Here is a 13896-nt window from a genome sequence, read left to right as displayed (position 1 = left end):
CGAAAAACCTCCAGGGCCTCTGCCAATCTACCCTGGAGGAAAATTCCTTCCCGACCCCAAATATGGCGATCAGTAGAACCCCGAGCATGTAGGCAAGACTCTCCAGCCAGACCCTCATTGGCCATTGATACTATTTACTAGCGATGGCACATTGTTCATTTGACTAAAATCATGTTATCCCATTAAACCATTCCCTCCATAAACTTATCTAGTTTAATCTTAAAACCAGACAGGTCCTTCGCCCCCAAACCTGTCCTCCCAGGCCCTTACATTCATTGAATTCAATGGATGTTCCAGTAAATAGTAGCTGCAGAAGAGTCAGCACATTACTTAGTTTGACTTTCTAAAGTGCAGCGATCATCTCCCTGAAATGTATCAAGTCTGCATTTGTCTACCAGTTTAGTTGTGGAATTTTACAGTTGTAATTAACTATAAGTGACGAAAGAGCATATTGAATACTTTGCACTAATGTGGACCTTCTCTGATGGCAAACCAGATCAAAAGGGGAGATCCCTTTGTGGAGAGAGAGTTTCAAAGGAATAAAGTGGAAGTTTCTTTCAGACGTTTTATCCGGTCTGTCGAACAGGTACGTCCACATGGGCTATTATGCTAATACCGCATACCTAGCTGTTCTGCATCATTTGCTTTTCCTATTAATTTGAGAGCTCTAATTTTTCAGTGCTACTTTTAGAATGTTAGGACCAGCTGCTCACTGTATACATAGGTCAGCACAGTGTGGGAAACACTGCATGCACAACTATGCAGGCCGAGGCAGCTGCTATAATTTATATACTGCTGTTGCTATAAAGGATGACATGTCGGCCCCACTTGAGGTGCAGGTTGCTTGTTTATGAAGGTTCTCCTAGGAGCAATTTGCTCACTACCATTGGACCTATAGGATTCCTGGTTGATCACACCCTTTTCTTTAAATGTTTCGCCCTACGGTGAACTTACTCTGCCATTGTCATTACCCTTGGGTATCTGTATCTGTACTCTTGTAGGATCTACAATAGGATATCAGGCCAAATTCTGATCTCAGTTCCACCAGTTTATATCTGGAGTAAGGGCCAAACCAGCTTGCACTGAACTGAAAAGGAGCTTTGTCATTGATTTCAATGAGACTAGGTTTTGGCCCTAACATCCTAAGATAAATTATGTTAGTTTAGATTTACACAGGTATCAAGGAGATCAGGATCTGGCCCGTCATTTTCACCCCTATTCTACCACTAATTGGTTACATTTATGTAGTGTTCCTGCCTTACTTCAGTGGAGTTACTCCAGGTTTACACTAGCACAACAGGAGAGCATATTGTGTCTCTGAATATTTAACAATGGCTTCCCAATGAACCCATTAATGAGAATTTCAGTTTAAAAACTGTGGGTGTGATATGACCTAGGAGCAGAATTAGTTTATTATTTGGCTGGACATTTTTACATGGTATAACCTCAATGCTAGAAAATATTGTATGCATTCATATTGTATGGAATGACTGCTAGATATTCCTCCACTATCTAATTAAAACAAGTATAACCTACATTTTCACTTTCTGTGTGCTGTGCAGTGTCCAAGTGTCCAGCCCAAGTTTGACCTCCTCCTTAACGACCCTTGGGCCAACAGACACAGGATTCTAAGACGGTTTCAACAAGCAGCTCGCCGGGTAATGTGAACAACCAAAATGCAGTGTAATAGCAACATGTCTTGGGAAACACACAAAAAACCACACCGATTTAGTTTGCCATCTTCAAGGAACCTACACAGCTAGCCCATTGGTTTCGCTGTTTGTCATAAATGTGCCACAGCCTTTCCAGAAAACAAAGGGTTTAATAAAAAATCCATACGCCACTATTAGAATAAATCAATGTTAAACAGAGATAAAATGCTAAAGGCTCCAAATTTAGAATTTGTAAACAAACGGATAACTTTTGCAAAACCAAATTCGAAGAAAAATGTTTTTGTGAAACTAAAAATCAAATAAATGAAAAGTTATCTGTTTGGATTTAAATATTACCCTGCAGTTCTACCATTCATTTCCCATCAATCCAAATGCAATGGCCAGTGTAGGTTCTCCATCTCTTGATGTCTTCTGCTCAAGATTGGATACCTTGCTGGAATATATGCTTTAGTGAAACACGAGTTATTAGGCTCAGTGCATGGGTAACTGGGTGAAATTCTATGGTGTGTGTTATACAGGAGCTCAAATAGACTCTTCTGTCGCTAAAATCTATGACTGTGCTGCTACTTCATCATGTGGTGTAAAGTGCCCCCAAGTGCATGTTAAGACTTCATTGCTCTACAGGGGCAATAACACATCCATGGTCCTGTCCTGCAACAGGATCCTCATGGGCAGATCTTTGCCTTCACGTTGATCCTGTTACAGGATGAAGGCTTATATTTACAATCTCTATTTAAATTGACAGTACAGCCACCTGCTCAGTCTTCTATTTTCTATATGTAATGTCACAGTTAGCTGGTCTTTAGTCAAAAGGTATGCAGCAAGTACATGCATCCTGCCACACTTCCAAAAAAACAAACACACAGAAATACCCTGGGACAAAAATTATGCAATACATCAAAAAACTCCTTTTAACTGAAGTCCAAGTGACCTGCGAGGAATAAATAAAGCTGTCAGTACTGGATGTCAATATAAATTTAAATTGTAGAGTATTCAACTTAATATTAACTTGAAAACTTTAAATAATTATCCTAGGTCCTGATTCAGTGGCGGCTAAATCGCGTATTACTTTTGTTCCGTGGACTAGAGAGAGACATCAAAGAGCATAGTGATGAAGAAAGCTCTGTATCAGGTAAAGTGTAGGACAAGAGATTTGCATTTTAGCTCATCTCAATTTATTGCGGTTATTCCAATAGCACCCACTGTGTTAGGTATAGCTCACGCACACACACATACAAAGACAATCCTTCCCAAGAGCTTGCAATTTTGTGATGGGAATTGGAAATGGGTATAGTCGAAATATGTATGATTTTGATACACGTTATTTACAGGCATTGAAAAACACCTTAACAATCCTTGAGAGTCTCAAAGCTTATCTATTATTAGCTGGTCATCTATTATTTTAGGCATCAAGTAAGGAGTGGGTCTTGAAGAGGGACTTGAAAGGGGAGACGGCATTAACTGTAGGGATCATCTCAGTGAAGGTGTTCCATTCATAAGGGGTAGGGTGCTAGGTGTGGAGATGTTTGCCTGAGAAGCAGGCAAACAGGTGGACAAGACTGGTATCATTGGTGAAGCAGAAGAGCCAAGAGGCAACATGATAAGAGGTGAGTGAGGACAAAAAGGGAGGGACAGAGTTGAGAAAGGATCTTGAAGGTGATGAGGACAGGATGCTTGAACTTGGTGCAGTAAAACAGGGGGAACCAGAAAATACAACGCCATCCATCCAGTGCTGCTCCTTTTGTCTCCTGTCACTGTTTCTGAACAGATGCTTGCCAGTAATTACGTGACATCGGTCTTGGCTCTTGATAAGCAGAGAACAGCAGTGGATCATTTCCTCATAGTGAAATAGAAGCCGTAGTACAGAAACACTACTCATTTTGTAATGAATAAGCCTTTGAGAAACCATTGAGCTATCCAAGACAAGGCCAGCCCTGGGGTGCATTGTTGTCCTAAGTGATGATGGAATTTTAGTCTCTTCCTTCACCGCTCTCTCCTTCTTGCTTACCCACCCTGTTTGGCAACCCACCTTGTCTGTTGTCCATGTCATTTCCTTTCCCAAAGAAAGTTCTTTTTTTCTGCAGTGGGCAATTCCAGTTCCTCAAAACCCATCACAGTAACTCCATTGGCGCCTTAAAGCTGAGATGCTATGGCAGCCAGTGCAAAGGATTTTTAGGTGCATCTGAGGACTTAAATATATGCCCTCCAGCATGAGCAGAAACAAACAGACACGACAACCTTTGCAGAGAAGGGAAACAAGTGGGCAAAAATACTACTGCTAGAGAAGAGCGGTTGGGAATGTCTTGCCGTTGAATTGACCCAGCAATCCCAGGACTGCCTGCCTCCTCTTAAATGGGCTTGGCAGAGTTAGATTTTTGTTATTTTCTCATTTTGATGGATAATGTCAATGTTTATTATTACTTTTTTTAGTTTTATCAATTTTAATTTTCACAGTTGTGGGAAATAATGGGGGTGAGTCAGACAATAGGGAGAGACAGATATTAACTATTTAATGACAGTAGGCACAGATTTGAAAGTTAAAGTTTTATAAATGTTAAAATACAAATTGTCAACATCACAGGTCAAAATATACAAAGTTAATATCCTTAAATCAAACTAATATATTCTCAAGTAGCATTTTTCTTCCTCCTATCTGTACATTTTAGGATATTATTGATGGAAATATTTTTTTTCAGATTGTGTTTGTGCAGTGAAATTGATGTTTACCAACATTTACCAATAAAAATCAAATGCTTCCAAGTCTACTCTTAAATGTGGCATCTAGAGCCCTGCCCTGTGAAATAATACCTTACGATTTATATCAAAATGGCTGGGCAAATCCTGACTCAGGAAGGAATTAAAAGTCTGTGTTGTGGTTGGGTTTTATTTTTGAGAGAATATCTTCACATTTATTACAAGATCTTGATTCTTTCTCTCCACATGGCAGAAAACAGCAGTTTGAAAATCATCAGCTCAACAGCTATGGGTGAAGAGCATAAGAGCGTTGCTTTCAACTTGTCTGTAGATCGCATATTACCTTTCAAATTTCCAACCTACCATCCACCTCAGTGGTCTGATGAACTGGTAGGTCCTTTGATTATAGTGGCAACAAATCAGTTACTAGAAATGAAGGGTCTGATTCTCACTTACGCTCAGGCCACTTTACCGCACTCTGGATGTGTAAAGGGGCCTTAAAGTGGGTATAAATATAATACCCAGAGTAAGGTAGTGTGAATGAGAACTTAGCCTGAAAGCTTGGATCCAGATTTTCAGCTGCTATAGTTGAAGCTCCATTGATGCTGATGAAACTATGACAATGTACATCAGTTGAGGACCTGGCCTTGGAAGTATAAACACCATTGTATTAGTTCTGTTACACCAAATACCAGGCTCTTTCTATAATACCATAGATGTGCATAGGACTTTACATACATATGAAGACAAGGTCCCTGCCCTATTCAGCTGGTTAAAGACTATTATTGCCCAATAATTTTCCTCAACGTTTTTAAAGTTGACATTAAAATATGCACTCTGTACAATCTCCTAACTGAGCAATGCCCAGCACAGTACAGTGCAGAGTCAGAATGAGATAAGTGGCTGTAAGGCTACTAAAAATATCCCCAAATGTTGGTATCACTTAGTAACACACCTTCTACTCTTGTTTCCTATAAAGAATGAATTCCCACACTGCACATTATAGAAGAGGGTCAGTGCATTAACCATTCTGACCAACAAAAAGGTCATTTCCCTTTCTCATATTCATTTTTGTCCTCAAATACGAAGAGATCTCTAAAGGCCAATACTCTTTAGAGATCTCTGTTCTAAGATCATGTGTTTGTATCTGAAAACTGACTGTATGGTTCAATGGGTCTGGAGCTCCTTGCAATACAGAATCATTGTATGGATTTAAAAGTAGCAGCCATGTTAGTCTGTATCCGCAAAAAGAAAAGGAGTACTTGTGGCACCTTAGAGACTAACAAATTTATTTCAGCATAAGCTTTCGTGGGCTACAGCTCACTTCTTCAGATGCATAGAGTGAAACACACAGACAGAAGATATTTATACATACAGAGAACATGAAAAGGTGGAAGTACGCATACCAATTGTAAGAGGCCAATCAATTGAGATGAGCTATCAGTAGCCGCAGAAGAAAAAACTTTGAAGTGATAATCGAGATGACCCATAGAAGGTGTGAGGAGAACTTAACATGGGGGGGGGGGAAAATTCAATTAGTGTAATGACCCAACCATTCCCAGTCTCTGTTTAGACCTAAGTTAATTGTGTCTAATTTGCATATTAATTCGAGTTCAGTAGTCTCTCTTTGGAGTCTGTTTTTGAAGTTTTTTTGTTGCAAAACTGACACCTTCAAGTCTGTCACTGAGTGATTAGAGAGGTTGAAGTGTTCTCCCACTGATTTTTGAATGTTATGATTCCTGATGTCAGATTTGTGTCCATTTATTCTTTTGCATAGAGACTGTCCAGTTTGGCCAATGTACATGGCAGAGGGGCATTGCTGGCACATGATGGCATATATCACGTTGGTAGATGTGCAGGTGAACGAGCCCCTGACGGTGTGGCTGATGTGGTTAGGTCCTATGATGATGTCACTTGAATAGATATGTGGACAGAGCTGGCATCGGGCTTTGTTGCAAGGATAGGTTCCTGGGTTAGTGTTTTTGTTGTATGGTGTGCGGTTGCTGGTGAGTATTTGCTTAAGTATTTGCTGAACTCGAATTAATATGCAAATTAGAAATAAATTTGTTAGTCTCTAAGGTGCCACAAGTACTCCTGTTCTTTGTGTGGATTTACACACTGTTTGTATATGAATCAGAGGTTTTAGATCATCTGCAACTTCTTTTAATCACCTGGTTTTGTTCATCACTTATGGGGTTTCTTAAGACAGGTTTCACTGTGTAAGATTCTTTAAAGATTACAGTAAAGATCCCATTGACCTCACTGGGAGTTGCAACTTTATAAGTAGGGGCAGAGTTGGGCTTGGAACCTTTTTTTCATTTCAAGAGTAGTTGAAGATGTGCCCTTTATTTTGAATTGCTGTAGAGACACAGATGCAGATGAAAAATCACACAAATGGAGTCCTCTTGCACATAACTGGCAGGATTCCTCCAGGGGAGAGACTGATCTTACAGGGTGCATGGGATAAGAGATACACAACAATATCACATGAAGAAACAGACTAGTTCTGACATTGATATAGGTTAACCCCCATCTACAAAGAGTCAAAGAGGTGGTGAGACCATCTAACAGGATACTTATTAATGACAATACCCAGCTCTTATATAGCCCTCTTCATCAATAGATCTCAAAGCGCTTAACAAAGGAGGTTAGTATATTTATCCCAATTTTACAGATGGGGAAACTGAGGGACTAAGTGACTTGCCCAAAGTCATCCAACAGGCCAGTGGTAGAGCCAGGAATAGAACCCACATCTCCTTAGCCCGTGTCCAGTGCTCTATCCATTTGGAAATACACTCTCCCCTTATTTAGATGCTACAGTGGTAGTTGTCTTACAAATGTCTGTGCTAAAGAGCTAAACGCATGATTAAGGCTAAGATTTTGTCATGGTTATTTTTAGTAAAAGTCACGGACATGTCACAGGCAATAAACAAAAATTCATGGAAGCTGTGACCTGTCTGTGACTTTTGCTGCTGCGGCTCCATGGTTTCCCCCACCACAGTGGTGGCTGGGAGCTGTAGGGTGACCATATTTCCCAAAGAGAAAATGGGACGCCCCCAGCCACTCGCCTGAGGCGCCCTCTCCCCGTGCAAGGCTCTCTCCCGTTGCTGGAACCCTGAGGAGGGCCCCCTCAGAAGTCTGTCACCTGATGCTGGAACCTTGCCGGGGGGCCCCCTGTCACTGCTGTCACCTGTCGCTGGAACCCTGCCAGGGCCCCGCTGGCTGCCAGCTCCAGAGACCCACAGCTCCTTGGGCTGAAGCAGAGAATGTCTCGGAAGTCTCTGGAAGTCACAGATTCCATGTCTTCCATGACCTCCATGACATAAACGTAGCCTTATGCATGATGTATTCGGACAACAAACAAAGACAACCAGGCATATGGCTAGACTTGTTACAGCTTTCCCTAGGCTTCTGGGTTAAAGCCCAAAGGGGCTTTAACTTCCAGGAGAACATCTAAGCACCCATCTGAGCTGAGGACCATTGCACATTGAAATGCCAACAAACCGTAATCCATGAGGACTCCAACATCAATGCAGATACCAACTCAGAGAATTCATCTGTGAAATTCCTTAGGTACCATAGTGGCTATCTGAGAAAAACAAAACACCAAATACTGTTAATTCAGACAAAAGGTTTATTAAAAGTACTGGCAAAATAGTGAAAAAAATGAAGTGTTACATTTTATTAACTGCCTTTTACTGTCCTCAAGTTCATAATAATGCAGCGATGGCTGGAGCAGATTGAAATTTTCTGAAATTTGACTTTTTCGGGGAGAAAAAAATTCACTGAAATTTCAAGAACCCAAAAAGACAGGAAGAAAATGCTGGTAAAATGTTTCCAAAATTCTTTCCCCATTTTTCCAACTGGCTGTATTGATGACTTATTTCAGCTGAAAAAGAAAATGCCAAGTATATTGTTGTCTTAAAATACTGTATTGTTTCAGGCTCCCGATGGTCTTGGTCCAGTTTCTGTTAAGTCTTTAGACATGAAAGTCAAGCACATTCACCCGTTCTACGACTTAAAGGTGAGACAGTACAGCTTAGTCACTCACCTGTATCATATTGCTTTCTTTCATTAGGGTCAGTGTGACATAAAAAATACAGTGCTGCATTTTGTGTGTGAACCAGTAGTGCCTGTCATTCAGGTCAATGGGAGTTTTGACTGTGTAAGGACTGTGGGATTTATCTTTTGTTAGCTCCCTAAATGCGTGGACTCATTTGTGGTATTAATGGAGATTCAGCAATAGGGGGCAGTACAGAGGTGCACCACCCCAATTGTGTGACCTCTTCGAGCCATTGCACCTCAGACAGAGTTTCTACTAATACAACTGCTATGACTTCTTAACTAGGACTACTTGCATGGGAAAGGGCTAGTGACATAGTAAGGGTCTGTAGGGTCAGACTCTCCACATTGAGTGTCAGTCCATGTGCTCACCAAGCTGATGAAGACCACATCATAGGCATGAGGTTCTGTGTCCCCAGTGGATGGTGTCTCCAGTGCTCTGCTTTTCTGCTCTCTCAGCTTCCTGAATCGTAAGACTGAAGACAGCCTTCGAGAAACTATATGACTTGGGCTTACTAGTCTTTTGATTCAAGGGGCCTGATCTCACATTTCTCATTGAATTCAAGAATTGAGCATGCAAGGAGTGCAGGATCTGGTCCCAAAGCAAATACCAGATTCCCCTGATAAAAGTTACAAAAAAGGGAAGACATGATTTTTTTCTAGGTGCTGTTGAATACCTATGTATTCCACTAATGTGGATAGTAAATACAGACTTGTTTCTCAATCTTCAGCTATATTTTAATAGTTCTCAAGCTTTGTGAATCCAGAACCTATTTTTTACCTTCTTACCTCTAAACCCTCTTCCCTCAACATTTAGAAAATGAAAAAGGCCGAATTCTGTCAGGAGATTCCACTGGGCTTAAATCAGTGCTGAATTTGGCCTAGTCTTTGTTTTGCTGATTGCAGCAAGCATAGAAACAACACTGCTTAAAGGAGCTCTTAATTTTTTTTTCCTGTTTGTACTTTTGCTGCTGTCCCATTTTATTTTCACATACCAGTGGTAGGTGTATTACGCAAACACTGCTTTCCTCCAGCCCATCAATCTTGTTTGTGCAAGAAATTATTACTTCACACATGATCCTTTGTAGAAAACATCTAGAGTGAAAACATTCCTTCACAAATTCATTTGACTGTACAGGGCTTAAGTATTCCTGCTCAAAGTTTTCGTCATATGTCACTGTCCCCAAATGATGGTCCAAGCATTTGTTACAGCAAGAAACCATGTGAAGTCTCCATGTTAGAGCTGGAAAGTTAGAACACACTGACCTCCATATGCATGTGTTACAATAAATCATCTTCATTTGTACCTAGGTTCCTCAGCACTTCAGCATTATGGGGTACCAGCCATTTTGTACACACTATGCATCAACAAGTTATAAACCTCAAAATCTTTCCCGACCATTAAAGCAGGGAGCCAAGGTAACAAGTCAACCAAAATCCATTATTTGGTTTCACTGCATAGCATTTTGCCACAACATTTTACACCAAAACTCCCTCTGCACCCTGAAAACATTTGTCTTCTGAATTGTTCCAGGATGAGCTGATCTCAATAGTAACTTCTCCAAAGCCACAGCTCAGTCCTCCCTCACCACAGGAGGATCTACACGAACACCCAGGAGAGAAATCCTTGGAAAGGGCCACGAGCCTTTTAAACCTGGCAGCTCCCAAAGCATTACTCCAAGCTCCAGACAGTCACTCACTTCGCATATTTGTAAGTAAAACTCGGCTCTAGTAAAGCCTCCAAGGACCGGAGGGAAATGTACGTTTGCTCCATTACAGGGTTGGTAAGGAATTGGAAGACAATTACCTTCCTTAGGTTTATATATAAAAACTGTGTGCCACAGGGCTAGATGGTGCTGTAGGGCACAGCCCTGCTATGGAGGTGCCACAGCCACATTTCCCCACTCCCAGGGGGAGCAATAGGTAAGTGTTGAATGACATCCAGAGCTCCCCAGCACACCCACTACCACATTCTATGTGGGCTGCAGCCTGTCCCCCGCTCATCTGCAGGTCAGCACAGAGGAAGGCCATAGCCTTGCCTCCTCTCCAACCCCTGTGTGGCATCGTGCACCTCCTTACGTGGGATAGAGTTGGAACAGTTCTCTTGCACTCAGGGTCTGCAGTTCTGCCTGGTCTTTAGGCAGAATGAGAAAGGGTTGGGGAGGAGGATTGCTCCTTGGGTTCTGTTTATCCATCTTAGTGCCCATGATCATAGGTGGGTTTTCAAAGGTATTTAGGTGCCTAAAGACACTGCTAGATGCCTAGTGGGATATTTAAAAGTGCCTAACTCCCATTGAAATCAATGAGCCAGGAGTGATCCCAGGTAGTGTCTGTTGCTAGCCGTGTTCCATAGGGGATCATAGGACAGACTTAGCCTTGGGGTAGAGGGGAGGAAGGAGAGATCAGGTGTTGAGTTGAACTAAAGAGGCAAAGTGGGATCTAGGTGGTGGAGTTTGAGCTGGGAATCCCTTTCTTATTAATGACAAGAACTGAATTTTTCAGTGACAGATTTGCTCAAAGGGCTCAGAATTATTTTTTTAAAATCTCTTCTTTGGGTTTGTTTTCAGAATCCTACTCCAGGATTGTATGTCTGTATGCAGCCTTTGGACTATTCAGAAACAAACATTGAGTATCATCTTTGTCCTCATCCAAAATATAGATTCACCAAAGAATATCCCACAGGATCCAGCATTCCAATTACACAAAAGAAATTTCTGCATCACAAGGTCCAGCTTTTGGTTTCAGTGAAATATTAGTTGCAAAGGGTGTAAGTCAGCAGAGAATTTGCCTTGTAGACTCAAATAGAACCTAAACAGTTATCCCAGATGGAAGATGTGTTACGCTATTAATGGCATACGCAGTTGATTATTAGCATTTATGGGTAAATGTGATTGTTCATTGGTGGAAGCTTGTTCCTCCCTAGAGCTTCTCCATGTCCTTTCTGCAGCAGCCCTGAGGATCTCCTCATGATTTCCCTCTTTTAACCCCCCACTGCATCTCCAGGGCCCTGCACTGGAGCCAGTAACTTTTCAGATGAAGAGAACTGAAGCTCAGCACACACAGGCTTTAACCAAGCAAAGCAAGGCATTCCCTCCTGCACACATTTCTCCCACCCTTCCTTTCTTTACTGATTGCATTTTACCCGCATGGTCACTGGGACTGTTGTCGTTTCAGGAAGTCATTCGAGGAGTAACGTACTGGAGACGATTCCCGTCAGTGGTTTATTCAGCCTTGTCTAATGCTCCCACTCTGGCAAGCACAGTGATGCATCATTGGTAAGAAAGAGTTTGAACATCAAACACCTTCACTCCGGGCCAGATTCTGCCACCCGGTTAGGGGAGCGGGTCGTGGCCCAGCCCCCACCTCCTATCTGTCCCACCTCTGGGGGTGAATATTTATAATGTGAAGATCCCCAGAACATATTTATCATGTGCCATTACCCTACCTTTCTCATCTCAAACATATGATTATGTCATTTCCACAGTAGTGATCCCTACAATTTAGATATGCTTCCAATAGATGTACCACCAATGCTGGATGACTTACCCGAGAGAGACAAGGAAAATATAACTGGCTGGTAAGTTTCCTCTCTATTATTTATTTAATATAATTTGCACTGAGATTTTAAGCACCCGTGTGTGTATGTGGGTGTACATATAGCATGTGTATAAAAACACTCACCGAGCAACAAAAAGGTACAGATGGTTCTTCTCGCATAACACATCCTTTTGTTTTCCCAGGCTAAAAAATATAGGACAGGTAAAAAATAATAATAGGTGAAAACTAAGTGTTTTTCAACATATTCATTTTCAGTGAGACTGAAGCGGAGTTAAAAGTGGTTCTTACCCCGGATATGCTGAAAGCCGAATTTCCGCAGATTGAATCAGGGGAAGAAGTCAAAAGCAAACCACTGAAAGTTGGAAGGTAAATGTCTATTTATTTAAATATAGGGAAGACGCTTGGCAAGGAAGTTGAGGGCACGTCTCTTGTTTCGGTTTATGTACAAGCTCATTTCTGAGGTCTCCTAGCAGTGCCATCCTTAAGATGACGCTCAGATCGTGCACTCGGAGCGGAACTGAATCCCTTTGTTTCATGCTTGAAGATCTGAATTTAGTCTCCAAAATAAAACGCACTCGCTCTTCTTGGGCCAGGTGAATTTTCTATAATGGTTTTTTTGGTCAGATATTTACTGACATTGGCAGAGGAAATGAGCCCTTTGAAATTTCCCTTGGGATGGTGATGTTTGTTTTAGACTTCCCCAGCGAAAGAGTCACAGCTTCCCACACATAGTCATTCCCATGGCGTCTCACACACAAGCTACTTTTCAAATGTCACATTTATAAACACAAAGAGCTATTCCCCTTTTTTGGTATAACCTGATCTCTGCAAGGAAAAGCAAAGGGACCAATCAAGTTCTGCTGGTGACTTCCATTCTCCAATACTGCTAGACTGACATTGCATCACCGCTAGACTGCATTGCATCCACAGCTCAGCACAGGGATTCGGGGGAGCCAGGCTGGTCGGCTGGGGGATGGGGAGTGCTCTGGGGAATGGACAGGAGTTTTGTGGGTTAGGTGATGAGGGAGAAGTACGGCTAACTCTGTTGTCCTGGATTCAAGATGTATTAGATAGCAACTCTGTGGGGAGATATGTGAGGGCAAGCACACCTATGGGGAGCTGTAGAAGGATGTGAGGGGGGCTGACGAGGGCAGGGAAGGTGAACAGGGCTAAGGTGGTAAAATATGATGGTGAGCATGGTATTCTGGAGGTAGGGGTCTTAAGCCAGAGGCAATGTGGTCTGGCAAAATGGCATGAGGCGGTCCTGTGTTCTAACCCTGGCTCTGTCGCTGACTCACTGTGGCTTTGGGCCAATTGCTTCACCTCTCCATGCTTCAGTTTTGCCATCTGTAAAATGGGGGTAATAAAACTTACCTGCCTCCCTCACAAAGCTGTTGAGAAATCAACTAATCCAGAGCTTTGAATTTGCAGGCTGTGATTTTCAAATCACCTAATTCCCATGAATTTGAAAAGGAATTGAGTTTCCAAACCCCGTAGGCAGCATATCATCCATAAAGCATTATATAAATGCCAAGCATTATGGCAACTGTAATTACTGTCATCTCTGCAGTGTCAATTGACAGTAATTTGTAGTACATAAGCACCTGGGTTTACTTATGTGTCTCATTACTGCTTTCTCTATTTCCTCTCACTGTGTTGTTTAGAACATGAGGATCTGGAATAGTTTGTGTTAATAAAGAATGGCCTTTTTCTCCTAGTGATACACCCCTGGATGTTAAACTTGCTTCCAGCAACTTAGTGGATACCTCAGCTCCTCTTTCTGGGTAAGAAGATGTGTGACTGTAAGATTCAATCTTCTAAAATTCTGTTGTTTTCTACAAAGCTAAAAAAACCCACCCTACTTTAAACACGTCTTCGATCAGGAGACAGACTGGCCCACAGCTTTGGA

At 41.9% G+C, this 13896-nt stretch overlaps 1 protein-coding gene across 3 annotated transcripts in view; it reads left to right on the top strand.

Moving 5' to 3' along the window:
- Nucleotides 1–13896, top strand: part of CFAP221 (cilia and flagella associated protein 221) — a 33381-nt gene that overhangs the window by 16865 nt on the left and 2620 nt on the right. For all 3 annotated transcript variants that reach the window (XM_005279846.5, XM_005279845.5, XM_005279847.5), the window contains 12 exons: nt 497–586; nt 1563–1658; nt 2709–2805; nt 4621–4757; nt 8311–8391; nt 9741–9848; nt 9964–10140; nt 10997–11155; nt 11604–11704; nt 11914–12006; nt 12243–12353; nt 13706–13771. In XM_005279846.5, the coding sequence (XP_005279903.2) occupies nt 497–586; nt 1563–1658; nt 2709–2805; nt 4621–4757; nt 8311–8391; nt 9741–9848; nt 9964–10140; nt 10997–11155; nt 11604–11704; nt 11914–12006; nt 12243–12353; nt 13706–13771 (1316 nt within the window). The remainder of the gene's footprint in view (nt 1–496; nt 587–1562; nt 1659–2708; nt 2806–4620; nt 4758–8310; nt 8392–9740; nt 9849–9963; nt 10141–10996; nt 11156–11603; nt 11705–11913; nt 12007–12242; nt 12354–13705; nt 13772–13896) is intronic.

The sequence above is a fragment of the Chrysemys picta genome, chromosome 11 (genome assembly GCF_011386835.1).
Source record: "Chrysemys picta bellii isolate R12L10 chromosome 11, ASM1138683v2, whole genome shotgun sequence".
NCBI classification, from domain to species: domain Eukaryota; kingdom Metazoa; phylum Chordata; order Testudines; family Emydidae; genus Chrysemys; species Chrysemys picta.
Note: the sequence above shows the minus strand (reverse complement) of the source record. Positions and strands in the feature narration are given on the sequence as shown.